Genomic DNA, 26,472 nt, shown 5'->3' with positions numbered 1-26,472 from the left:
TGATTTAAAAGTTGAAACAATCAGATGCCATTATCCTGGCTGTTTATTCTTGCCCCTGTGTAAAAACAATATTTTCAAATTGTGCTGAATATTATTATATTAAATGGTAATAACCAGCAATGTTGTGATCTGGATTCTGACTCCAGGTGGCAACCTGACATCACATGGCAGGACTAAATCCAATTTATGTTGCAGAGCAACTCAAACAAACCCTCACATTTCCTGCCCTTAGACAACTTTGCCTCCCATCCTCCCCTACCTTCACAAGATGCTTTTGCTGTGGCTTGATCCCATTTTCCTTGTAAAGCACATTGGGACATCTTACTGGGTAAAAAGCACCATATAAATCCAACACTGTGTTGTGTTACTATCTGGGCAACTGTTTATAACATGCACCAAAACCCACTGTTTGAATTCTAAAGCAATACAACAACCCTCTAACCACACCTATAGCTGTCCATTTTCAAAGGTAGTTAGGCTGCGTAGTGCCTTTGAAATGAAAGTTCAAAGTAAGTTTATTATCAAAGTATATATGCTGTATGTCACCACATAACTTGAGATTCATTGTGACATACGACAATTGAAGTCTTTTATTCCATATATGTCCCAGTTAAGGAGAGACCTGGTACGCTAGATTGTAGTTAAGAGTGCTTAGAATTAGTACATAATGGAAGTTAGTTTCTATCTCCTCTCCCACCACCCAACTAAGCCATTTTTACCCATTGCTTCGTGTTTTCACTTAAATCTGTTCAGTCACTGAGGCTGACCCACTGCTTTATCAGCTGTCGTTTTAAATCTCCGCCTGATTTCTGCCCTTACCTTGCCCAACATAAACTAAAGGAGCAGTGACTCAGTTTCCCTCTGCTCACATTAAGACTTAATATTGATTTTAGTTACTTCAGTCTGCTTTTATTCACCACAAATGCAGCTGCATTTCCCCTCTTTTTACGTTCTCCATTCTGGCTCCCAACTCACCCTTTCTCTTCTCAACTGCACACTCCTCTAGTTCCCCCCCCCTTCCTTTTCATCAATTGTCCATTCTTCACTCCTATCAGAGTCCTTCTCTGAGCCCTTTACCCCTTCCGCATTTCACGTCCCAACTTCTTACTTCATCCTCCCTCTCCAACCACCCATCTAACCTCCTTACTTGGTTTCAGCTATCACCTGCCAACTTGTACTTTTTCTTCCCCTCCCACTTTTGTACTCTGGCTTTTGGCCCCTTCCTTTCCAATCTGATGAAAGGTCTCGGCGTTAAACATTAATTATTCATTGCTCTCCATAGTTGCTTCCCAACCTGCTGAGTTCCTTCAGGATCTTGAGTTTGTTCCTCTGGATTTTCAGTATCTGCAGAATCTCTTGTGTGTTTGTTATATTTTTCATATCTATCTCCACAGGTATTTAAACTGACTCTTGCCTTGACAGCAGAGGTCTGCTGTCACTGACATTCCCTTCATCCTTTCTGACCATCTTGTTTTCTCACTTTTCCAGTTCCGTTAGGGCCTTGTCTAGAAATATCTACGTGCTTTCTCACCCAAGAGATGCTGTCTGACCTGCTGAAATCCTCCAGCATTTTGTGTGTGTTGATTTGGGTTTCCAGTATCTGCAGAATGTCTTGTGTTGATTTCCAGCAGGTTCTGTTTTTGCTCACTGTGGGGTCCCACTCTGTGAGTGCATCTTCTAGGATTTTCTCCTGTGTTCAAATCCTCTGTAGTCTTTGGTCTCCCATTTCTGTCACATTTCACACTTCCTCCATTTTCCCAGTTTTTGCCTTTCCATTACCTCCCCTCTCCATCTGTCCCTTCCATGTCTCAGCTGTTGCACTGCTCTCCTGCTGATTGCCCTACCCCTGCTCCACCATCCTAATGTCTGCTTTTCTGGCTTCCTCTCAAATGTTACACGTTTACCTTCCTGTGCAACATCTTGGGGGTCTCCCACTATGTCAGAGTGCTATAAACAGTTTCTCCTCGTAAACCAGGTTGCAGCCCACATAAGGAAATAGGAATGTGTTCACTGGGTTTCTGCAGTGGAGTTCCAGCCCAGAGATGTACAGGGAGTGCCAGTGCTGCAGAGATGGGGTATTTGTAAATAGGATGCTGAAAGGCACAGCCTGAAATCATTAAGAGTTAGTATTAAATCCCTGGAGTTGCCCAGTACCCTAACACAAGATGAGGTGCTGTTGCACGGTTTCATTGCAGAGGTCCTGATAGACAGTAGACTAGAGACAGAGGTCAGAATGGATTAGATGCACTCATTATTACAACCCACTCATTCTCCCACTGACCACTGCTGCTGGAGTAGATTGGGAGCTCAGGATCGTGGGCAATCTTGCATCCTAATTCCAGAATAAGAGACACAAGCAGGAGTTGGCTATTTGGCCTCTCAAATCTATTCCCATGTTCAGAAAGATCATGGTTCATTTTTCTCGCACTTGGCTCCACTGATCTGCCGACTCCTGAGAACTCTCAATCCTTGTGTAGGCTACAAACTTCTCTGCCTTGGCTTTCCACTTGGTAGGATGTACCGTGTGGTAACATGATTTGTGGGCATTTTGACTGACAACTTTATTTAAAAAAGCAATTAGTTGTTGCGGGGCTGGACTATTTCAATATCTCGACCTTGGAAAGAACACTTGCTAGATACTAGGTCCATCTCCTGTGCCGGAGCATCTGCTGACTGGGCAGGTTCTTGCAATGAAGATACAATACTTACCTCACAAACATTAGGATGAATCCTAACTCTTTTCTGAAGTAATAAGCCTGAGCCTTACTCATCCCTGAAAGTGGAGCATGAAGGTGGACAGTGCAGTGCAGATTCAGGCTAAGATTACCTACTTCAAGATTGCCTGGTGCAGCCACCTCTTGCATCCATTTCCCAAAATCTTTGCAGGGAATCGAGGACCTAGCTCCTTCACCTCTGCTGCTTTTCAGTGTCGCTGAGACAGAGTTGGGAAACATTGGCCAAAGCTCCTCCCTCCCTCTCTCTCTTTCACTCTCACTCTCTCGCTCTCATGCAGATGGGTTTCTGGAGAATGCAGGTAGGAAAGAGAACAGCAGAAATTTGAATGTGGCCACAAAGCACTGGGTATACTCTATTGAGACTTGGAACTGGTTAATAAGGGGATCAGACAAGACACCGGCCTGACGTTCCTTTCAGATGGGATGAGAGAACAATGAAGCAGATTGCGGGTTCATTTGGAAACTGTAACTACGGTGAAGTTCAGGCATTCAAATCTATCTCCTGCAGTGCTATAATTTTACCACCCCTTCGCCCATTTCTTAGATTTGTCTCTTCATGTTGCCCTTGTTCTGCTATTCTTGAGGAAGGGTAGGGTACATGTTGTGGGATCAGACTCTGTGTTCAGTTAGCTATCATTCTAGTGCCTGCTAACTGAGGAGGCACTCAGAGCTAAAAAAAATCAGCCTTTATGGAAGTGGAGAGTTCATTCTGTCACTTCTGATGATCAGATTAGTGTGGGCAAAACCTCTGGGTGGAAGGGACTGACTCACCCTGATCCCACTTCCCCACTGTTGTACGTACCTGCCAATACCCACAGTCCAGTTTCATAACAAGTCCATTACTCAGTTTACTTCACGTGGACAGGCCATTTTGCCCAACAGCTCAGTGGTACAGAAATCTCCATTCTAGTCATGCGCCCCCCCTTATTAAACATTTGCTACTTTCCTTAAATCCATGTGTTCACTTAACTTCAGTTCATCTGATCCAGAGAGAAGGCAGGAGAATGTGCTTGGCAGGGGAAGTAAATCAAATAGAATCAAAATGGCTGAGTAGGTTTGATGGTCTAATTCTGCTCCTGTGTCTTACGGTCATCTCATCAATGAGTTCCACATTTCTTCAACTACTCAACTAATTAAATAGGTTTCTCCTGAATTCCTGAGCAACCCAGCAGGTGAGGCAGCATTTATGGAAAAGACTAAATAGTCAACATTTTGGGCTAAGACCCTTCATCAGTCCTGACATGTTGAGTTCCTCCAGCATTTGGCATGTGTTGCTGTAGATTTCTACCATTTAGCTGAATTCCTTACTGAATTAATCAACAAATATCTTAAAAATACCTCCCCCACCTTACTCATGCACAGATGGAAGCAATCTCTGCTATAACCCTGGCAATTCTAGCGGAATCTTAAAGATCTCCTTAAAGCCCCGTCCCCTTCAGTATTCATGATAGTCACTATCCCTGATTTTCTGGAACGTCTTTTCCTCTGTGCTTCTGTGTCCTCACAGTGTGGTACCCAAAGCTGACCACCACCCAACACAGTAGGTGACCTTCCCAACTGCAGCCTGTGTCTTCAGAGAGTTTGGGAGAGGCTAAACAAGGGAGGGGTTACACTGCACAGGAATGTTTCTATTGGTCCTTAATTTCATCACCTCCTAAATTCAGTAGGCATCCAAAAATCTTAAAAGTGTTTAATGCAAATATAATTTTTGAAAACTGCTGACACTCGAGCTGGAACAAGCGATTTGTGTAATATGGGATTCAAAGATTCACTGACCAGTGCTAAGGGAGATGGAAATTATCGTGTTACAAATTAAACCTTTAGAAACTCAACAGATATGAAAAAACACAGATTTCTCTCCTCTAATCCTGAAACACTGTCTTTAGCTTATAGGCAAGCTGCAAAGTAGAAATTTCCAACTCTAAAAATACCCAGAATCTTGTCCACTTTCTTTCAGACATGATAATTAACTAATTCAGAAAAACAGTAGTCTTGGCTTACAGCAGATAAAGATGAGCAGACTTGTATTTACATAGTGCCTTTCATGATCACCCACCCAATGTACCTTCTGAGTTGTAGACATTGTTCTAATTGTGATGGCTAATTGCCACAAAGCAAAACCAGTGATGTCCAGATAATTTAGTGGTGTCAGCTGACGAATACTGAAGATAATATCTGCTCTTCAAAGATGTGGCATCAAGGGATTCTTTTGTATCTTGAGGAGGCGGACTGTGCCTCGGTTTAGCACTGTATCTATCAGTCCTACATTTTTGTGTGGACTGGAATTGAGAATGAGCCCAAAGCCCCCTCACTTCAAACAGAGAGTGTCATCAACTGAGGCACAGTGAATAGCTTTACTTATCTGGACATCCTGTAATGAATCTGATCTTCCCTAAGTGTTCCTATTGGTAACTCAGGCACAATGTCCATTTACAATAGTCAATTGATGATTTTAAAGGTAATTTAATCAGATGAATTAACACAAAGTGTTGGCAAAGTTCCAGTCACTTATCCTCTGTTACACATGTCAATATTTGTTCTGAAAAAAACCTTAGTTTTGCTGATTTTAAAATAGGCTTTAAAAAATTCAATGAAAGCAGTTTGTGTTTAACTTAAATATTAAACATTTCTGTAAATAGTGTATTTATGCTAAATGTGTGAACATAAACACACTATTTACAGAAATGAAAATTGCTTTGGATTTTTTCAAAGTTCAGTTTTAAAGTTCTAATTTAAGTTTTAGGTTTTATAATTTATATTTTAGGTTTTATAATTTAAAATTAAGCAGAAATTGTACAAGCGTGAGCATTCCACAAAGAGATTTAAAATGTAAAGTGAGGTTGTACTGGGTTAATAAGATTGTGCAGGAAGGAGAGACTTAAAAAGTTTTTATTAAGTCATTCTGATATTTGAACCATCATGACCATCTCAGTGAGTAACCACAGGGTTGTTGCTGTGGATGTAATACTGAATCAGGCAGAGCAAGAGAGACTGTATGCACACTGCTCTGCCCAGTTTCAGTCTAGAGAGACAAGCAAGCCTCCAAGTCAGCCATTGATTATGGGTCTCTTCAATAAATGACGTTTATACTTACTTTTTTCAAAGGTCAGGGTGGCCAGTAAACTGTGTGTGGATGTATAGATGCAGTGGATTATGGTTAATTGGGACACATTGGGACCAGTAAATTTTGGCCCGGTTAAGCAGCTGCCACAATTAGCCGTAATTTCATGGAAATAGTTAAAAAGGTATAAAAAAAAAGACAAAGTGAGGAACAAATTATGTGTTTAAACAAAATACAGAACAAATTAGAACACTGCTATAAACCTGTGTATTAGTTTCTAATACTTGTCGACAGAGAAATTCATCTGTCATGTTCTTTTGACTGTAAATAAAAATCAGTGAAGACACCTAGTGCTAATAATGGATCGCCTTTATCCAATTCTATCGACAATTGTATCCTCCAAATCTTCACATTCATTGTAATCATTTAAGATGATTATCAATACCTTCAGGTTCTTCATAGTTCTTAACATGTTGCAGTCATGAAATCATTTCATTTTTCACTCCTGGCCATTTCTGGCATCGCCAAGCCTGAATGCTTGAAACCACAGTGAGCAAAACGGTTCTGAATTGTCTTACTGCTTACTTCAGTGACAAAAAAAAATCGATGCTTTTTGAACACAAACACATGCAATTGACACTATTTAAAAACTGCTTGAAGTATGGTGTGTCTAAAGGCCACGCAAGCGCATGCGGCTGTTGCTAGTTAGAAAGTGCTCATCAACAGGCTCCTGCCCCAACTAAGCGGCATAGTGTCCTCAATAAACAAAGTGATCGCGGCTACCTTCTTGATTAGTTTTTGTTGTTTTTTAAGAGTGTTCCAAATAAACAGCTGCCATGATTAACCGTTGGCCCAGTTAACTGGAATCCACTGTATATCTGTGTGTGTGTGTGTGATGATCTATAAACATACATCTAAAAAATTAATTTTATTTTAGCAGTACATTTGATAATGAGTGCTCAGGCCTTTGATACTGTAGAGGCAAAGGAGATTTTCCTAAGTAATATTAAGTTTGATGGAAATAACTTCGGTTGTCTGGGCTATCCCTATGACCAAAGGCTGAAGTTTACTTGAATTACACCAAATCTGAATTCTTGATATGGAATTGAAAATATGGTGGTATATCTGGTGTCACCAGTCATCCCTTTGCCAATGGGGTTGAGATAAGAGGGGATTAGTTTAGCAGGGATGCAGCCAACCTTAAACCCTCCACCACCCTACCCCACCACCACATCCCACCCCCAACCTGGTGAGGTTTGGTTGTAATGAACTGGCATTTTAGAATGGCTTGCCATGGTAGAACCATGCTTGACCTGTGAACACACTCCATCCCACCCCTTACTCCAACCATGGATGCGGACGGGAAATCTGTATTTGTATAAAGTAAAATCCTCTCAACATGTACCCTTTGATGCATGGTTCACACAGCGCACCATTAGAATTCAGAGAAAAATGTTTATTTATAAAATATGTGAATTATATTATGATCTTGTATGAAACTGTAATTCATACTTTGCTTTAAGTTATCAACGGCGAGTTGGATGTTCATTTAATGTGTGCCCCTTTCCGTCTGCAATTTCCTTCTCTCACATTCTCTTTCTTTCTGTTTTTCACTTTTTCTCACTCAGCTCCTGTCTCTATTTATTCTTTCCCTCACTCATTCCTTTTCCTCTTTCCACCAACTCCCTCATTCCCATTTTTTTTCTCTTTCTTGACCTATCCACTGCTCCTTTTCTGTTTAATTACAATGTGTTGGGTTTTAATGCAACTAGTGTTCTGTTAAAGCCTCTCTATCCAATACTCCTTCACTGGGGTAATAGAGGAATAGGTGCTAGCATTGTGTGAACTAAGCTTCCCATTTTAATTTTCCAGTTCCTCCCAGAACTGAGTTTGTATTTTACATTTTTTTTCTAATTTCTTATTTATGCTATCTCTGTTTCAACATGAGCAGCGCCATGCTGTGCTTATTCTAACTGTTCCCTAATGTGTGTATTTTATTAAACTTAATAAAATATTACTTGGACATTACCCCCACCTCCTGTCTTTCTTGAAAATGCTAAGACGTAGAGGAAAAAAAACACAACCTGCTCCTTGTGAAGGAGGCAAACAGGTCGAGAGTTAAAGATCTGTATCTCTTTAGCATCTGTGGAAACCCTGAAGGCTTTGCGGTGCATTCACAAGTGAACAAACCAGGCAGCCAATTTGCACACAGCAAGCTCCCACCAATAGCGGGATTATGACCAGATGAACTGCTTTAGATTAGACTAATGGATAAATAATTGGCAGCAGGGCATGCTGTTTGATTTTGTTTAATGTTTTATTCGGGGGGGGGGGAGGTGAGAGGGTGCCAGCATATTTTGTCTACCCCAAATTGAAGGCAGATTCATTGAGTTTCGGCCAGACTGGGTGGCAGTGGCAGATTTCCTTCCCTGGACTGAGTGGAAGGGAGTTGCATATAAATTCTGGGCATAAAATGATAATGTGGTTATTAGGTTTAATTGACCCAGTGACTGGAAATGGTTGTACTGGACCAGAATCCAGACGTCTAGGCTACTAAACCATGGAGAGGAATTAAAATCCTACAATATTGAAGGTCAACATTCAATTATGAAATAAACTTGGTTTTATCAGATAGTATCAAGGTCGGTAAAGTTAATGAATTACAAGATTAATAGCAGAGTTCTTGGTAGCGTGAAGGAACATTGGGATCTTGAGGTCCACATCCATAGATCCCTAATGGTCTCCGCAGAAGTTGATAGGGTGGTTAAGAAGACATATGGCATGTAGGCAAGAGTTTGTTGAGGCTGTATTTGGAATATTGTGTTAGTTTTAGTAATGCTATAGAAAAGATGTTCGAGGACTACAAGGTAACATTGCATCTTTATAAAGCTCTAGTGATATCACGCTGGGAATATTGTGTTCAGTTCTGGTCACCTCATTATAGGAAGGACGTGGAAGCTTTAGTGGTGGTGCAGAGATTTACCAGGATGCTGCATGGATTAAAGATCATATCTCATGAGGGAAGTTTGAAGAAGCTTGGGCTTTTCCCTTTGGAATGAAGGAGGATGGGAGGTGACTTGATAGCAGAGTATAAGATGATAAGAGGCATAGATAGAGTGAACAGCCAGGCAGCAATGACTGATATGATGCTTCATTTTAAGGTGATTGGAGGAAAGTATGGGAGTGATGTCAGAGGTAGGTTATTTTACACAGAGTGGTGGATGCATGGAACACATTGCCGGGTTGGTGGTAAAAGAGGATTCATTGGGAACATTTAAAATAGGATGATAGAAAAATGGAGGGCAATGTGGGAGGGAAGTGTTAGATTGATCATGAAGATAGTTATAAGGATGGCACAACATAGTGGACAAAAATAACCTGTACTGTGTTGGAGTGTTCGATGTTCTTTGTTAAATATTGAGAGTTTTCAAAACTCATGTCCTTCAGGGAAGTGAGCCTATTTAATGACAATTTAGCAGCTTCCCCGTCACCAGTACTGATATAGGAATTGCAGGCAGGACTCAGTTGTGTTCAACCACCAACGATTGGAAGATTGGGGTTCAATTCCCTTTACTCTCTGTAAGGAGTCTGTATGTTCTCCCAGTCACCATGTTGGTTTCCTCCAGGTGCTCTGTTTCCCTCCCACATTCCAAAGAACGTTGTTGGCACTGGAGGCATGGCTACACTTGTGGGCTATTCCCAGCACATTCTCAGACTGTTGGTCGTTGAACCAAATGACTCATTCCACTGTATGTTTCAATGTCTCTATGTACATGTCATAAATAAAGCTAATCTTTATCCATACAGTACTACAGAACAAATCAGGTCCTTTGGCCCAATGCAACAATTTCAATCAAGATATCCATCTAAACTAGTCCCATTTCCTGATGTTTGACCCATATCCCTTTGAACCTTTCCTATCCATGTACCTGTCCAAACATCTTTTAAAACCCTGTGGTTTGTTTCAACACGTGGGGAAAATTGACTGTCACGTTTCCTACCTTATTACATTGACAGTAAGGTGGACTTGTGGAGTAATGAATATAAATGTAAACTGTTTCCTTGCTCTTCCATCTCGTTCACAGAATGTAGAGATAATGGACTATGCATGACTCTGTTGTACATTTACAGCTTCCTGTCAACTGCTTTGCTGGGTCATGACACGTGTAGACCAAGCTGGGGAAAGAGGGCAGCTTTTCCCTCCTGCACGAAATTAGTCTTATCAACATTCCATGGTTACTAATATTTTTATTCAATGTAAATTCCTCAGTTGCCACTGTGGGATTTTAACTTTTCTCTACAGATTTAAGATGTAGGATATAGGAGCAGAATTAGGCCATCTGACCCATTGTGTCTGCTCTGCCATTCAATCGTGGCTGGTCTATTTTCCCTCACAACTCCTTTCTCCTACCTTCTGCCCATACCTTTTGATGATCTTAGTAATAACTGCTCTACATATCCTCAATGACTTGGCCTCCACAATCAGCTGTGGGAGTTTATTCCACAGATTCATCATCCTCTAGCTAAAGAAATTTCTCCTCATCTATTTCCTCAAGGGAAGATCCTTTATTCTGAAGCCGTGTCCTCAGATCCTATACCCTCCAACTGATAAAAACTTCCCACTTCACATCCACTCCATCCAGGCCTTTCGTTATCGAGTAGGTTTCAATGATATCCCCAGCATCACCACACCTCCCAACCCCTACAAACATGCTTCCAACATACATTGAGTACACTTATCCACTCTCATGTGACAGAGCTCTCAACCCTGATTGGAGGCTGTCATCACATGACCTCCCTCCAGACTTCCTGTATTGGTCACTTGAAGGTGCCCTGCCTTTCCAGAGCCAATCCCAATGACAATATATTCCCTGTAACCTGATTGGATCACTTGATTATCAGCACTTTAACCTGTTTTCCCCAGCTAAACTATACCTTCTATAATACTGTAAATAAAAATGTTAAAGAATTCCTGGTAAAAAAGACAATTTATTGTGGACTAATGATTTACTGGGAAGCTCACAGCACTGCCTAAACAGCAGAGGATTTCAAGGCATCCCTGGGCAACTTCTGCAAAGGGCCTTCATCACCCAGGGCAGCACGGTAGTGTAGCGGTTAGCATAAAACTTCACAGTGCCAGCACCCGGTCCAACCCCGCCACTGTCTGTAAGGGGATTGTACATTCTCCCCGTGACCGCTTGGGTTTCCTCAGGTGCTCTAGTTTCCAAAGTTGGCACCAGAAGTATGGTGACACTTGCGGGCTGCCCCCAGCACATCCTCATTCACAAATGATACATTTCACTGTGTGCTTTGATGTGCACGTGACAAGTAAAGCAAATGTTTTACCTTTAATCTCACTGGCTGTGGGTACCCTACGAATGGCTTTCTCTCCTTTACCACCAGTGAGCCCAACCCCAGTCTGAATGTGGTGTGCCTGAGCACCCTTTTCAGCAAAATGTAACCCAAACCTCACCCACCTGACAAAGTAATCTTTTTCTCTCTCTACATCTTCTGCCTGTCCTTTCTGTGTATTTCTGTTTTAAACCTGTATTCCAGAATGGGGCAGAGAGAACCACTCATATTGGTTCTCCTCGTAACCCAGGTCCTAACAATCAGTCACTCAGCCATCCACAACAATCAAGACAGCCTTTACATGGACATTATTGACTAATACACTTTGAGTGTAAGATTATCTGACCTTGACTGTTTTTAAATTATATTTTATTTTATATATTATAACCATACAGCAAAACTGGGAAGCCGATCACTTACTGTCAAAGAAAACCTTTTAATAGCTCTCTACATTGACAATAGTGGGAGCGTCTCTCTATGTCTAACCTTTGCAGTCCCTGACTTGGGAGTGTGTGATGGGACAGTGTAGAGGGAGCTTCACTCTGTATCTAACCCGTGCTGTCCCTGTCCTGGGACGGAGTAGAGGGAGATTCACTCTGTATCTAACCCGTGCTGTCCCTATCCTGGGAGTGTGTGATGGGACAGAGTAGAGGGAGCTTCACTCTGTATCTAACCCTGCTGTCCCTGCCCTGGGAGTGTGTGATGGGACAGTGTAGAGGGAGATTCACTCTGTATCTAACCCGTGCTGTCCCTGTCCTGGGAGTGTGTGATGGGACAGTGTAGAGGGAGCTTCACTCTGTATCTAACCCGTGCTGTCCCTGTCCTGGGAGTGTGTGATGGGACAGTGTAGAGGGAGCTTCACTCTGTACCTAACCTGTGCTGTCCCTGCACTAGCAGTGTGTGATGGATGAGAGAGCTTCCCCCTATCTATACTTGCGATTGATGAAGTTCCTCCTTGAAACTTTCAATGAGTCATTAAATAGGCAGCAATGAACCACGTGTTGTCAGGAGTTTCTCCTTGTGCCCTGGATCAAGGTGATGAATTGCCTGATCTTTGACTTTACACAGTGTGATGGCCCCTTTCTCTTCCTGTGGTATGTCTCTGGCACATGACCAAGTACAACCTTCCCCTCACTGATCTGATGTGTGTAGGTACAATGGGCAGGTTACTGTGTGAGCACTGAGGGGCTCGCTTAGTTTCACACAGCTCTCAGGCACCTTGGGTGATCCAGGCATATGCAGACATAGCAAATATAATTAATAAACGCATGCTAGGCAGACCATGCACACAGTAAGCACTCTCAACACAGTGCCATTACACAGTCAAAGATCCCTCTTACATACTTTACTCTTATGGCAGATACACATAACATTAAATACATTTGAAGTTTCCTATAAACTGTCCCATCAACACTGTTAAAAAAGGGCTACGTACAAAGTGAAGCTTCCTCTACACTGTCCCATCGCACACTCCCGAGTAGCAATAGCATAGGCTAGATACAGAGTGAAACTCCTCCTGCACTGTCCCATCACATGTTCCCAGAGTAGAGACAGCATGGGTTAGATACAGAGTGAATCTCCCTCTACACTGTCCCATCACACACTCCCAGGACAGGGACAGCATGGGTTAGACACAGAGTGAATCTCCCTCTACACTGTCCCATCACACACTCCCAGGACAGGGACAGCGCGGGTTAGATACAGAGTGAAGCTCCCTCTACACTGTCCCATCACACACTCTCAGGACAGGGACAGCACGGGTTAGATACAGAGTGAAGCTCCCTCTACACTGTCCCATCACACACTCCCAGGACAGGGACAGCACGGGTTAGATACAGAGTGAAGCTCCCTCTACACTGTCCCATCACACACTCCCAGGTAGGGACAACACAGGTTAGATACAGAGTGCAACTTCCACTACACGTCCCTGTAAACTCTGGAACAATCCTAGGTTGCTCTGGTAGGGTGCATTTCATACTCTCTCCTTTATTATAGTATTCTTCAAAGTAAAGTCTCTTTCAATACCAAATAATTTTCCCAGAGAGAGGATTAATATTTGTATAGTGAGCTTGATCCAAGAAGAGTTACCCAAGACCTCCCTCTCTACCCATCCATCTCACCCTCCCTCTTACAGTGACCATCGACCCCTCAGCAAGGATGAAAGTGAGACCAGATTCAGCTAAGTTCAGCCCTTCTGCCACAACCCAGCTGCTGCCCTGCTCCCCAATCAAGGCCGATCTCCCAATGCACCTTTTGGCATGCTCCAATTCTGGTGGTCTTGGCTCTCTCCCGCTAAATGTATATTTCTATCTTGCGCCAGGAGGAATTTCTGTTGCCTTTTATTGTTGCTGTTTTAAACAAGTCTCATACAAACACACCACTGTCCTTTTGAGTTGCGTTGCTGCCACGTGTGGGTGGGTGGGTTTGTTTCGATGTACAGCGGGTGCCCGGCGCAGGTCAAGCCTATGGGCACTGTGCGCAGCCGCACCTAACGCTTCTCTCCACTTCTTCTGTGAAGGACGAGCCATCGCTGCACTCAAAGGCGTAATTTCGCCGCTTGACCTTCAGTGGGACGCAGCAACCCCCTTGACACGACCCTTGGCACTCTACCCAGGAGAGCTGCCGGGTGCTCTGGCAAATGGTGTATCCCCTCTGTAGCTGGTAATAATCCCGGGTGGGCACCCCTCGGCACTCCGCCTCTGCAGTGGATGGTTGGTGGGGGGGGGGGGGGATGGGTGTGGGGGTGTGGAGGAGGAAGGGGGAGAGAAAAAGAGAATCGGTCAGCGCTGAGTGCTGGTTGTGGGATGCCGGGGGAGGATACTCCAGGTGTGAGTGTGCCTGCTGTCCTCAGGATCAGTGATCACCAGGGACACAGTCACTGGATTGGCATCCACTGAGCCTCAGTCATGAGTTCAAATCCCACCCAGGAAACTTGGCACGTTCTGATTCAATCTCAAATAGAGGTAATTCTATTTTTAAAATTAATCAACATCTAATATATATTCCAGGAACAAGACTTTTTGTGGCAAGGCAACACCTGGTCCCCTTTGCAGCCTGACCTTCTACAGGGTCAGTCTCTTGGGACGATAGGTCCAGCGTGCTAAGGTTTTCTCTCTGGAGCGAAGGAGGATGGGAGGAATCTTGATGTGTATTAGATAAGACATGATAGATTGAGTGGACAGCCAGAGACTTTTTCCCCTGGGTGCAAACGGCTAATAACAGGGGGCATTATTATAAGGTGCTGGAAGAAAGCATAGGGAGGATGTTAGAGGTAGGGTTTTTGTTTTACACAGAGAGAGGTGGGTGCGTGGAACACCCTGCCAGAGATGGTGGTGGAGGCAGATACATTAGGGACATTTAAAAGACTCTTAGATAAGCACATGGATGAAAGAAAAGTGGAGGGCTGTGGGGGAGAAAAGGATTGGCACAACATAATGAGCCAAAGGGCCTGTGTTGTGCAGTACCATTCTATGGTCCAACGTGATCCCATAGAGCCGACTAAGGGTCTTTGACTTGGAATATTAACTCCCCCTCCCCACAGATGCTACCTGCTCCGCCAAGTATTTCAACATTTTATATTTCAGATTCCCAGCATCAGCAGATTTTTTCATTTACGTTCACACAGCAGAATGCTCACTGATACAGATCCAATGACAACGCATAAACAGCATTAGATTTCCATATCAGCACGATGTAGAGAGGGGCATGTCAGATGGCACAGCACAGAGGGAACTTCACTCTGTATCTAACCCGTGCTGTTCCTGTCCTGGGAGTGTGTGATGGGACAACGTAGAGAGAGCTTCACTCTGTATCTAACCCGTGCTGTCCCTGTCCTGGGACTGTGTGATGGGACAGTGTTGAGGGAGATTCACTCTGTATCTAACCCGGGTTGTCCCAGTCCTGGGAGTGCGTGATGGGACAGTGTAGAGGGTGCTTCACTCTGTATCTAACCCGTGCTGTCCCTGCCCTGGGAGTGCGTGATGGGACAGTGTAGAGGGAGCTTCACTCTGTATCTAACCCGTGCTGTCCCTGTCCTGGGAGTGTGTGATGGGACAGTGTAGAGGGAGCTTCACTCTGTATCTAACCCGTGCTGTCCCTGTCCTGGGAGTGTGTGATGGGACAGTGTAGAGGGAGATTCACTCTGTATCTAACCCGTGCTGTCCCTGTCCTGGGAGTGTGTGATGGGACAGTGTAGAGGGAGCTTCACTCTGTATCTAACCCGTGCTGTCCCTGTCCTGGGAGTGTGTGATGGGACAGTGTAGAGGGAGATTCACTCTGTATCTAACCCGTGCTGTCCCTGTCCTGGGAGTGTGTGATGGGACAGTGTAGAGGGAGCTTCACTCTGTATCTAACCCGTGCTGTCCCTGTCCTGGGAGAGTGTGATGGGAAAGTGTAGAGGGAGATTCACTCTGTATCTAACCCGTGCTGTCCCTGCCCTGAGAGTTTGTGATGGAACCATGTAGAGGGAGCTTCACTCTGTATCCTTCACCTTCTCTATCAGATAATCATTGAAATGAAAATACACAAATTTTCACTCTAAAAATTACAAAATTACTTTTGGGAGAATGATTGTAAATCACTGTATTCATCTATTGTTATGTTATTGGAACCAAGACAGGGCAGAGAGACATCTCAGCTGTGCCGACTCTGCTGAAACACTGGCTGTTCTCGTCAATAATCAGTACAGTAACCACAGGGGCCCTGGGCACAGGAGATCTCCACAGAGCTCTCCAGCCCTCTCCACTTGTTCTGCTGCAAAAGGCCATTCAGCTCCACATCTCAGCTCACTGTCACGTTACGTGCCCATGTCCAGCATCCTTTTAACCACAGAATCAAAGAACGTTTTGAGTACAAGAGGAGACTAGTCGGCCCATTGACTTAATGCTGGCTCCTGGTTGAACAATCGCATGGTTCCATTCCACCACCCTGACCCCCAGCTCTCCTGTGAATTATACCTACAACCAATGAAGGTCTGGAAAAGTGTGGTGACTTGATGAAGGGTCTTGGCCTGAAACATCAACTGTTTATTCCCCTCCATAGATGCTGAGTTCCTCTAGCATTTTGTGTGCATTGACCTGACATTTGATATTATTTCCTTCAGGTCAAATTTTAAAATTGTGTGTTTCAGACCTCATCTCAGTTTCCTCTGCTTGGAGGGGAACATTCTTGACATTTCCAAACCAGAGCTGGAATCTCTTCTCCTGGTACCAATCATCTCAAAAGGGTACTGACATCGTTCCTGAACCACGTGCACACAGCTCTTCAACAGTGGTTAGCCAATATCTCGTTCCAAAATCTAAACCAAGGCCTCCTGTCCTCAACCTCTGGAAACACCAAAGCATCTCAGAATGGCGATGGCTTCCTGAGAGATGGGGCGAGTTCCTGATTCCTACGTCCTGGTTCTCCCTCAGCTTTCTGTACCGCGCCTCCCACGGTGTAACACGGTCTGAGTACTGTTCCTCCCATAATACTGCCCCGCTTTCTGTAACGCCTCTCCCACAGTGTGGCTCTCCCTCAGAACCAACCCTTCCACTTTCGACGCTTCCTCTTCCACAGACCCTTTGGGTAATGGCAGGGGGTCCATGCCATAAAAATCTAGGGAACCCCTGCTCTCCTGCCATTTCTACAACATGACACTTAAGAGTGTGTAATTTTGGTCACCCTGCTATAGGAAAGATTTTTTTAAATCGGAAAGAGTACAAAAAAAATTTACAAGGATGCTGCGAGGACTATAGGGAGCAGTTAAACAGAATAAGGTTTGAGGAATGTAGGAGAATGGGGGTGATCTTACAGAGGTGAATAAGCTTATGAGATTAATGTACACACTCATTTTCCTAAGGCTGTGGAATCAAGGACTAGAGGACATTGGTTTAAGGCAGGGGTTGCCAACCAGGGCACCATGGACCCCTCTGTTAATGGTAGGAGTCCATAGCATAAAAATGGTTTGGAGCCCCCAGTTTTAAGTGACAGGGAAAGATTTCATTGGAACTGGAGGGACAACTTTTGTTATTCAGGGAGATTGGATACATATATGGACTGAACTGCCATATATGGAAGTGTTTGAGGCAGATGCAAGAACAATTAAGGTAGTTGGACAGGTACGTGGATTGGAAAGGTTTAGAGAAGGATACAGGCCAAACACAGGCAAATGGGACAACCCTAGATGGGAAACTTGGTCAACATGGACCAGTTCAGTCAGTTTCCATGTTGTACAATTCTATGAAAAACACACACAATGCTGGAAGAACTCAGCAGGACAGGCAACATTGATGAAGGGGAATAAACAGTCGACATTTCGAGCTGAGTCCGTCATTACGACTGGAAAGGAAGGGGACAGAAGACAGAATAAGAAGGTGGGAGAAGGGGAAGGAGTACAATCTGTCACACGATAGGTGAGGGGAAAGGTGAGTGGGGAAGGGGATGAAATGAGAACCTGGGAATGGATAGGTGGCAGAGGTAAGGGGCTGGAGAAGGCAATTCACCTACTAGCTTGTACTCCTTCCCTTCCTCTACCTTCTGTCCCCTTCCTTTCCAGTCCTGAGGAAGGGTCTCAGCCTAATACATGACCCGTTTATTCTTCTCCATAGATACTGCCTGCCCTGCTGGGTTCCTCGAGCATTTCATGTGCGTTACTCAAGATTTCCAGCGTCTGCAGAACCTTTTGTACTTATGACTCTAGGAAAGCAAATGTAACAACACTTTTATTAATCAGAGATTACAGTATGCCCTTATAGTACCTCTGATGTTTAAAAACCCCTACAGGCCTGTCTGTGTGAGTATACTAGGATTACACAGATCCCAGAACACTGGCACCTTGCAGTGCTCCAGTCTGCCCTTGTATAGAGTGCTTACCTTGGTCACAGAGACTGCCCGTGAAGCCACTCTCACACTCGCACACTGCCTCGCCCAGCTCCGAGATCTGACACCGCCCCCGCTGGCACGGCAGGCTCTTACAGGGGTTGAACAGCTCTTCCTGCTGGTTACACAAGGCTCCCCTGTGCCCCGCATCGCACTCACACCGGTAGGTAACCACGTCCAGCGGCACGCACCTCCCGTGCAAGCACCTGCCAAACAGGACACACACAGTGAGCTGTGGGACAATGCAGAAGAGGCTTTACTCTCTGTCTAACCCGTGCTGTCCCTGTCCTGGGAGTGTGTGATGGGACAGTGTAGAGGGAGATTCACTCTATATCTAACCCGTGCTGTCCCTGTCCTGGGAGTGTGTGATGGGACAGTGTAGAGGGAGATTCACTCTGTATCTAACCCGTGCTGTCCCTGTCCTGGGAGTGTGTGATGGGACAGTGTAGAGGGAGCTTCACTCTGTATCTAACCCGTGCTGTCCCTGCCCTGGGAGTGTGTGATGGGACAGTGTAGAGGGAGATTCACTGTGTATCTAACCCGTGCTGTCCCTGTCCTGGGAGTGTGTGATGGGACAGTGTAGAGGGAGCTTCACTCTGTATCTAACCCGTGCTGTCCCTGTCCTGGGAGTGTGTGATGGGACAGTGTAGAGGGAGCTTCACTCTGTATCTAACCCGTGCTGTCCCTGTGCTGGGAGTGTGTGATGGGACAGTGTAGAGGGAGCTTCACTCTGTATCTAACCTATCCTTGTAACAAAAGTTGAGCACCTATGACCCCTGCATTCACAGACCTTAGTCTATGTGAATTGGGATCATCAGACCATAAGATATGGGAGTAGAATTCGGCTAATTGGTCCGTTGAGGCTGCTTCACCATTCGACTATGGCTGATTTACTGCCCCTCTGAACCCCATTTTCCTGCCTTCTTCCCATATCCTTTGACGCCCTGACTAATTAAGTAACTATCATCCTCCACTTTAAATATACCCGATGATTCAGCCTCCAGTCATCCGTGGCAATGAAATCCACAGACTCACCACCCTCTAAAAAAGTTCCTCTTTATCTCTGATCTAAAGGGACAAGCTCATATTTTGAGGCTGTCCTAGACTCTCCGACAGTTGGAAACACCCTCACCACCTCCACTCTATCTCGGCCTTTCTGCACCTGGTAGGATTCCATTAAGTTCCCTCCTCACCCATCAAGTGTTAGCAGGGGCTTGTCAGTTGTGGCATGCTGTGTTGGCGCTGGAAGCATGGCGACAGTAACAGGCTGTCCACAGCGCACTTAAGGATGGTGTCTCTCGTTGCGTGTTTTGTTGTAACAAATAAAGCTAATCTTTAAAGACCTTTAACCTCTAGCGGCCCAGAGAAAGCTTTCATAAATTAGTGTACTGAGTAAACCAGTAGGACGTTATGTTGAAGTTGAGTAAAACGTTACTGAGGACAAATCTGGAGTATTGTGTGCAGTTGTGGTTGCCTGAAAGATCAAAAATGTTGACAGAGCACAGAGAAAATTTACAAGGATGCGGCTGGGACTTGACAGCCTGAGTTATAGGGAGAGATGAATAGGTAAGGATTTTATTCCTCACAGCGCAGGAGAATGAGGGGAGATTTGATAGAGGCATACAAAATTATGAGGGGTATGGACAGGGTAATTACAAGCAGGTGGAGGTTGGATAAGACTAGAACTAGAGGTCAAAGGTTTAGGATGAAAGTTGAAATATTTAAGGGGGACTTGAAGGGGTAACTAGTTCAGTCTGAGAGTGCTGCGAGTGTGGAATGAGCTGGGATACGAGTTCGATCGCAATATTTAAAAGAAGTTTGGATAACGATATGGACGTGAGGGGTATGGAGGGATTCCGGTGCAGGCCAATGGGATGAGGCAGAATAACAGTTTGAAGGGCCCGTATCCTGAGCTCTTTGACTATGAATGGGAACAGCTGAGAAGCGCACCTTAGCCAGCATGAGTTTGCGTGCTTTGTGACTCCATCACTCACTTGTGCCCCCGGCAGGGGTCTGTCAGCGGCTGGTCACACTGGGGCCCCAGCCAGCCGGCCTCGCAGTGACAGACGGGCCCCGAGCCGGCTCTGGGCTGGCAGATGCCGTGGACGCAGATGATCTTCCGGCAAGGCTCGCAGCCCGGCACCACGCCAGCCTTCCGTTGCGTCTTGGTGAAGTCCTGGAGCTCGTTGTTGATGTACAAGTTCTGGATGCAGCCGTGGAAGCTGGAGCTGTTCTGCAGCTGCCAGAGGCGGAACGCCGCCGAGTTGACATCCACGGGCATCCCTGGGGAAATGGGCAGAGGACCCGGTCGGACAGAGCCGCCTCAACCCTCACCACACCACCCCAGACTCGACCCACGGCGTCCCGGCCACACCCAAATCACCGCCGCGGTTTCCTGGGACCTCACCTGCCCAGGCCCCGCACGCGTCTTCCCGGGGCTGTGGGCTGTCGGACAGAGGGGAGGGCGGGAGAGGGGAGCTGGCGTGGAGAGAGGATGGCCTGGGTTGGGGAGTGTTGGGACAAAGGGAAGAAACAGGGTGTTGGGAGGACTGGAGTCTAGGGAGGGTGGATAAGGGAGACTATACAGACTACAGAGAGCAGGGTGATGCAGAGTGAGGGAGCGGGGCAGGGACGGGGGAGGGATGGAAGGAATGGAGGTAAGTGAGGGAAGGGGTGAGGGATGGAGAAGTGAGGTGCAGGTTGAAAGGAATGGGGTGGGGAGTGGGATGAGAAAGTGAGGTGATGGAGTAGGAGAAGGGTGATGTGGTAAACAAGGGAATGGAGGAGGGGAGGTGGAGGGAATGGACAGTAGGAAGAGGAGGAAAGATGGAAGAGGGGATGGTGGAGGAGGGTACGTAGAGGAGTGGGTGAAGAAGGGAGGAGGTGAATGTGTAAGAGTGAGAGGTAGATGGTATGGTTGAAGAGGGGATGGAGAGGTAGACGGATGCACAGGAGGAAATGATGGAGGAAGAAGGAGGGAGAGATGGAAGAGGCAATGGCTTGAGAAAGGGAGGTGAGGGTAGAGAGGTAGCGGATGAGGTGGAGGAGCCGGGGCTGAACCAGTTGCCTGTAGCTTCCCATCGTTACCTCCGATGTACAGGGGTGTCTCGCGGTTCTGTGCCGACTGTTTGACAGAGCTCTCCATGCTCTTGGGGGCCCCCCCGTCGATGGACAGGTTGACCATCTGGTCTAAGGTCAGGATCTCCACGGTGTGGAACTGTCCGTCATTGATGGTCTCCAGGCTGCAGGGACACAGAAATGGAGTCAGTAACGAACAATTCTGCTCCCCTTCCACTCCCAGACACAAACGAACAAGTAGGTGGATTAATGACAACGGCTGCAACTTTAGATTCACTGGCGAGGCCCCACCGTGGGTTATCCACACAAACGTTGCTGGGATCTGGAAAGGTTGCAGAGGCTGAGTTGTTTTCTTATCAGCTGACATGTCACGTTCCTTGTCAAAGTTCTCGCTCTGTATTAAGACCATTAGACCTAAGGGCATCAAGTCTGCTCTACCATTCAATCATCCCTCTGAATCCCACTCTCCTGCCTTCTCCATGTAACCCGTGATACCTCTACTAATTAATCTCCGCTTTAAATATACCCAATGACTTAGCTCCTAAAGCACTCTGTGGCAATGAATTCCACAGATTCACCATACCTTGGCTAAAGAAATTTCTCCTCATCTCTATTCTAAAGGGACATCCTTCTATACTGAGTCTGTGCCCTCTGGTCCTATACTCCCCATTATAGGAAGCATCCTCTCCATGTCCACTCTATCCAGCATTTCAATATTCAATAGGTTTTAATGACATTCCCCTATCATTGTTCTAAACTCCAGAGAGTACAGGCTCAGAGCCATCAAATACTCCTCATATGTTAACCCTTTAATTCCTGGATTATTCTCCTGAACCTCCTCTGGACCCTCTCCAACGCTAGCACATCCTTTCTTAGACAAGGGGCCCAAAACTACGCACAATACTCCAAGTACAGTGTGGCCGGTGCCTTGTAAAGACTCAGCACTACATTGTTTTTATATTCTAGTCCTCTCAAAATGAATGCCAACACTGCATTTGCCTTCCTCAACATCGTCTTAACCTGCAAGTGGAACTCAGTATCCTGCACAAGGAGTCCCAATGCCCTCATCTCACAGACTTTGTAACCTATTTTCTCTCTAACTGTCCCCCCCACCCCACTGATCTTATCCCCAAGGTAACTCTGACCTCACCCTGGCGGAGATAGTCTCTTCATTCACTCCTTCCCTCTAACTTCCCTTCAACTTAAGACTAACTTTTCTCTCTTCCAGTGCTAACAAAGGATAACCCACATTAAGTGTTGACTCTGCTTTAGACAGCCTACCCTGGGGTTGGAGGACTGTGTGTGTGTGAGGTGGTGGTGGAGGAAGGAGGGAAGAAATGTGCTTGTTTTGCTGTTACTGTCTTGTTGCTTGTCTTGTTCAACTGAACATCGTGGATAAACTATGTTGGTGCTGGAATGTGTGGTCACCCTTGCGGGCTGTCCCCAGCACATCATTAGGCTGAGTCGGTTGTCAACGCAAACAATGCTTTTCACTGTTTGTTTGTTTGTTTGTTTATTGAGATACAGTACAGAATAAGCCCTTCCAGCCCTTTGAAGTCATACCACCCAGCAGTCCCCCGCTTTCAGCTGAGTCTAATTGATAATGTCCAATTAACCTATCCACCGGTACATCTTTGAACCGTGGGAGAAAACCCACGCGGTCACGGGGAGAACGTGCAAACTCCTCAGAGGCAGTGGCGGGAACTGAACCTGGGTCATCTGTGCCGTAAAGTGCTGTGCTAACCACTCAGCCACCATGCCCCGCCCCCATGTGTGATAAATAAATCTGAGTGTGAACCAGAGAAGAGGAAGGCAGCTGACTGGATTATCCCTGGAATGGGAAATGACTGCAAACGTTCTCGGCCTCAGGGCGTTACCTGTAGATAGCAGAGCTGGGATCACTCCCAGGGTCGTGGCTGACGCGCACGCGGCCCTGGTAAAGCTCAACTGCAATGTGATCATTGTCTCCGTTGTACAGCAAGATCCCATTATCTTCTGCAGTGGACACCTGAAAGGGGGAATAAAACACCTGGGTATTATTAGTGATCCCCCCCTGTTGATACAGCCTTTAGAAGGAGGACTTGGAACCTGGTCCCACCAGCCTCTGGGACCATTTGCCAAGAGCGCAGTTGTCCGCATCGAACGCCATCTCCCCACTCGTTGAGTAATCGCAACTTCAGCCCACGTCCTCTGTTCACCGACCCGCCTGATGCTGGGCATGGCCTTCGTAACTCCTCCGCCATTTCTGAATGGAAGGGGGTGAGGGGGCAAAAGGGGAGGACAGTGGGGAAGGCAGGGTTGATGTCGGCCAGCAAGAGAAATACACAGGAGATGCACATGTGTACGTGAGCCCCTGACAGCACTAGAAATTCCAAATTCCCCCAACAAGCATCTCATGACCAAGACCCTCATCCTAGGGACGACCACAGTTCCACTCCCCTGATGTGTACGGCCAAATTTCATCTTTCCTCAACCTTACTCCAGAAGCTTGTTTCTTTTGCTCCAGATTCCAGCATCTGCTGTCTCTATCATGGACTTGTTTCCTGTGGTGTTTTTTTTGCACTAATGTCTCGTTTTGAAAAATCTTTTTACTTCACGGTCTTGCAGAGTTACTGTGTGTATAATTAATATTCTGAATCTGAATCTATATGCCTGTAATGCTGTTGAAAGCAAGTTTACTTCACTGTTCTTGTGCACACAAACAATAAACCTGACTTGGAATTGTGTTCCGGAGCCTTTGATCCCACACCACCAGGGTCAGGAACAGCTATTACCATACAATTATCAGGTTCCTGAACCAGCGGGAATAACTTCACTCACCACTACTCTGAACTGATTCCATACCCTACAGACTCATTTTCAAGGACTTTTTACAACTCATGTTCTGAGTATTTTTATTTCCACTGCTTGTCTTCTTTTGCTCATTGGTTTGATAGTCCTAGATGGAATCAACATGGGCAGCGTGCTTCCAATAGTGAGGGAGTCCAGGACCATAGCCTCAGAACAGAAGAACAACCCTTTTGAATGGAGATGAGGAGGAACTTCTTTAGCCAGAGGGTGGTGAATTTGTAGAATTCATTGTCACAGACGGCTGTGGAGGCCAAGTCATTGGGTATACTTAAGGCAAAGGTTGATAGGTTCTTGATTAGTCAGGGCATCAAAGGTTACGGGGAAAAGACAGGAGAACGGAGTTGAGAGGGATAATAAATCAAACACGAGGAAATCTGCAGATGCTGGAATTTCAAGCAACACACATCAAAGTTGCTGGTGAACGCAGCAGGCCAGGCAGCATCTCTAGGAAGAGGTACAGTCGACATTTCGGGCCGAGACCCTTCATCAGGACTAACTGAAAGAAGAGCTAGTAAGAGATTTGGAAGTGGGAGGGGGAGGGTGAGATCTGAAATGATAGGAGAAGACAGGAGGGGGAGGGATGGAGCCAAGAGCTGGACAGGTGATTGGCAAAAGGGATACGAGAGGATCATGGGACAGGAGGTCCGGGAAGAAAGACGGGGGGGGCGGGAAACCCAGAGGATGGGCAAGGGGTATAGTCAAAGGGACAGAGGGAGAAAAAGGAGAGAGAGAGAAAAAGAATGTGTGTAGATAAATAAATAAATAACGGATGGGGTACGAGGGGGAGGTGGGGCATTAGCAGAAGTTTGAGGAGTCAATGTTCATCCAACCTGATGGCATGAACATTGACTTCTCAAACTTCCGCTAATGCCCCACCTTCCCCTCGTACCCCATCTGTTATTTATTTATATACACACATTCTTTATCTCTCTCTCCTTTTTCTCCCTCTGTCCCTCTCACTATACTCCTTGCCCATCCTCTGGGCTTTTCCCCACTCCTCCCCCTTTTCCTTCTCCCCGGACCTCCTGTCCCATGATCCTCTCATATCCCTTTTGCCAATCACCTGTCCAGCTCTTGGCTCCAGCCCTCCCCCTCCTGTCTTCTCCTATCATTTTGGATCTCCCCTTCCCCCTCCCACTTTCAAATCTCTTACTAGCTCTTCTTTCAGTTAGTCCTGACGAAGGGTCTCGGCCCGATGCGTCGACTGTACCTCTTCCTAGAGACGCTGCCTGGCCTGCTGTGTTCACCAGCAACCCTTTTGGGTGATGGAATAGCTGAGCTGATTTGATGGTCTGATTCCACTCCCATTTCTTATGGTTGTTTGCTATTCTTTGTTTGTTTGTAGGTTTTTGTACAATTCTGTTGTATTTCTTTTAAACGCCTGCAAGAAAATGAATCTCATAGAACTATATGGTAACTACTTTGGTAATAAATCTACTTTGACCTTTGGAACTTTTTCCCTGAACCTCCCTGCCGTCTCCTTTGCTCCTTAAAGCACTCGAGGCTTCCAGTTAGAAACACAAGTGATTCTGCAGCTGCTGGAGATCTGAAGCAACACACACAAAATGTTGGAGCAACTCAAGCAGGCCATGCAACATCTAGGGAAAAGAATAAACAGTCGATGCTTCAGGCTGAGACCTCCCCTGATGAAGGATCTTGGTCCAAAATGTCGACTGTTTATTCCCCTCCCTACACACTGCCTGACCTGCTGACTTTCTGCAGCATCCTCTGTGTATTTTGAAGCTTCTGGTCACTCGTCAAAGTAGCCCTTCTATAATTCTAAGTTCAAAGTAAATTTTATTATCAAATTACATATATGTTGTCACATACATTCATATTCTTGCAGGCCTTCACAGGAAAATAAAGAAGTACAATAGAATTTATGGGAAAAAAACTATAAATAACCATGACTGACAAACAGCCAATATGCAGAAGACAAATCACACAGATCTGCCACAGACGGTCTCAAGCCTGGCTGCCAAACGAGGAGCTACAGTGAACCCATCCCATAAAAAACAGTGCTACAGAAACACTAAAAGCCTCATCCTTGAGAGAGGAAGGATCTTTGAAGATGGCCTGCACCTGGAGACAACTTGAAGGTCTGGGCCAGGACAGAAGGCTCTCGTGAGCTGCTGTAGCCGGCCTCTGCCCCAGTGGGCTGAAGAAGAAGAGGAAATGAATAATAGAAAGGACACAAGTTGTACAGTCCTTGAAAGTGAGCCTGCAGGTTATGGAATCAGGTCAGTGAAGTTTACCACACTGGTTCAGGAGCCTGATGGTTGAGGGGTAATAACTGTTCCTGAACCCGGTGGTGTGGGACCTAGAGCTCCTGTACCTCCTGCCCAGTGGCAGTAATGAGAAAAGATCCAGGCCTGAATGGTGAGGGTTCTTGAAGATGGATTCTGCTTTCTTGTAGCAGTGCACCTTGTAAATGTACAAAACAGTGGGGAGGATTTTGCCTGTGATGGACTGTGCTGTGTCCAACACTTTTTGTGAACTTTTCCGTTCCTGGGCATTGGTGATTCCTTACCAGGCCAT

At 45.7% G+C, this 26,472-nt stretch overlaps 1 protein-coding gene across 2 annotated transcripts in view; it reads right to left on the bottom strand.

Annotated features, from left to right (window-relative positions):
* LOC140185601 (slit homolog 1 protein-like) overlaps positions 1 to 26,472 on the bottom strand; it is a 315,402-nt gene that overhangs the window by 34,885 nt on the left and 254,045 nt on the right. The window contains exons 33-37 of one of the 2 annotated variants that reach the window (XM_072238997.1): positions 22,962 to 23,092; positions 21,094 to 21,248; positions 20,001 to 20,289; positions 18,001 to 18,212; positions 12,947 to 13,847 (exon numbers count right to left, since the gene is read on the bottom strand). In XM_072238997.1, the coding sequence (XP_072095098.1) occupies positions 13,612 to 13,847; positions 18,001 to 18,212; positions 20,001 to 20,289; positions 21,094 to 21,248; positions 22,962 to 23,092 (1,023 nt within the window). In that variant the 3' untranslated portion in view covers positions 12,947 to 13,611. Of the gene's footprint in view, positions 1 to 12,946; positions 13,848 to 18,000; positions 18,213 to 20,000; positions 20,290 to 21,093; positions 21,249 to 22,961; positions 23,093 to 26,472 lie in introns of those variants that run through there. The other variant, XM_072238998.1, reaches the window with a different exon arrangement.

This window comes from Mobula birostris, chromosome 21 (assembly GCF_030028105.1).
Source record: "Mobula birostris isolate sMobBir1 chromosome 21, sMobBir1.hap1, whole genome shotgun sequence".
Lineage (NCBI taxonomy): Eukaryota > Metazoa > Chordata > Chondrichthyes > Myliobatiformes > Myliobatidae > Mobula > Mobula birostris.
The sequence above is the reverse complement of the archived record's forward strand: the minus strand, read 5'-3'. Positions and strand labels throughout refer to the sequence as shown.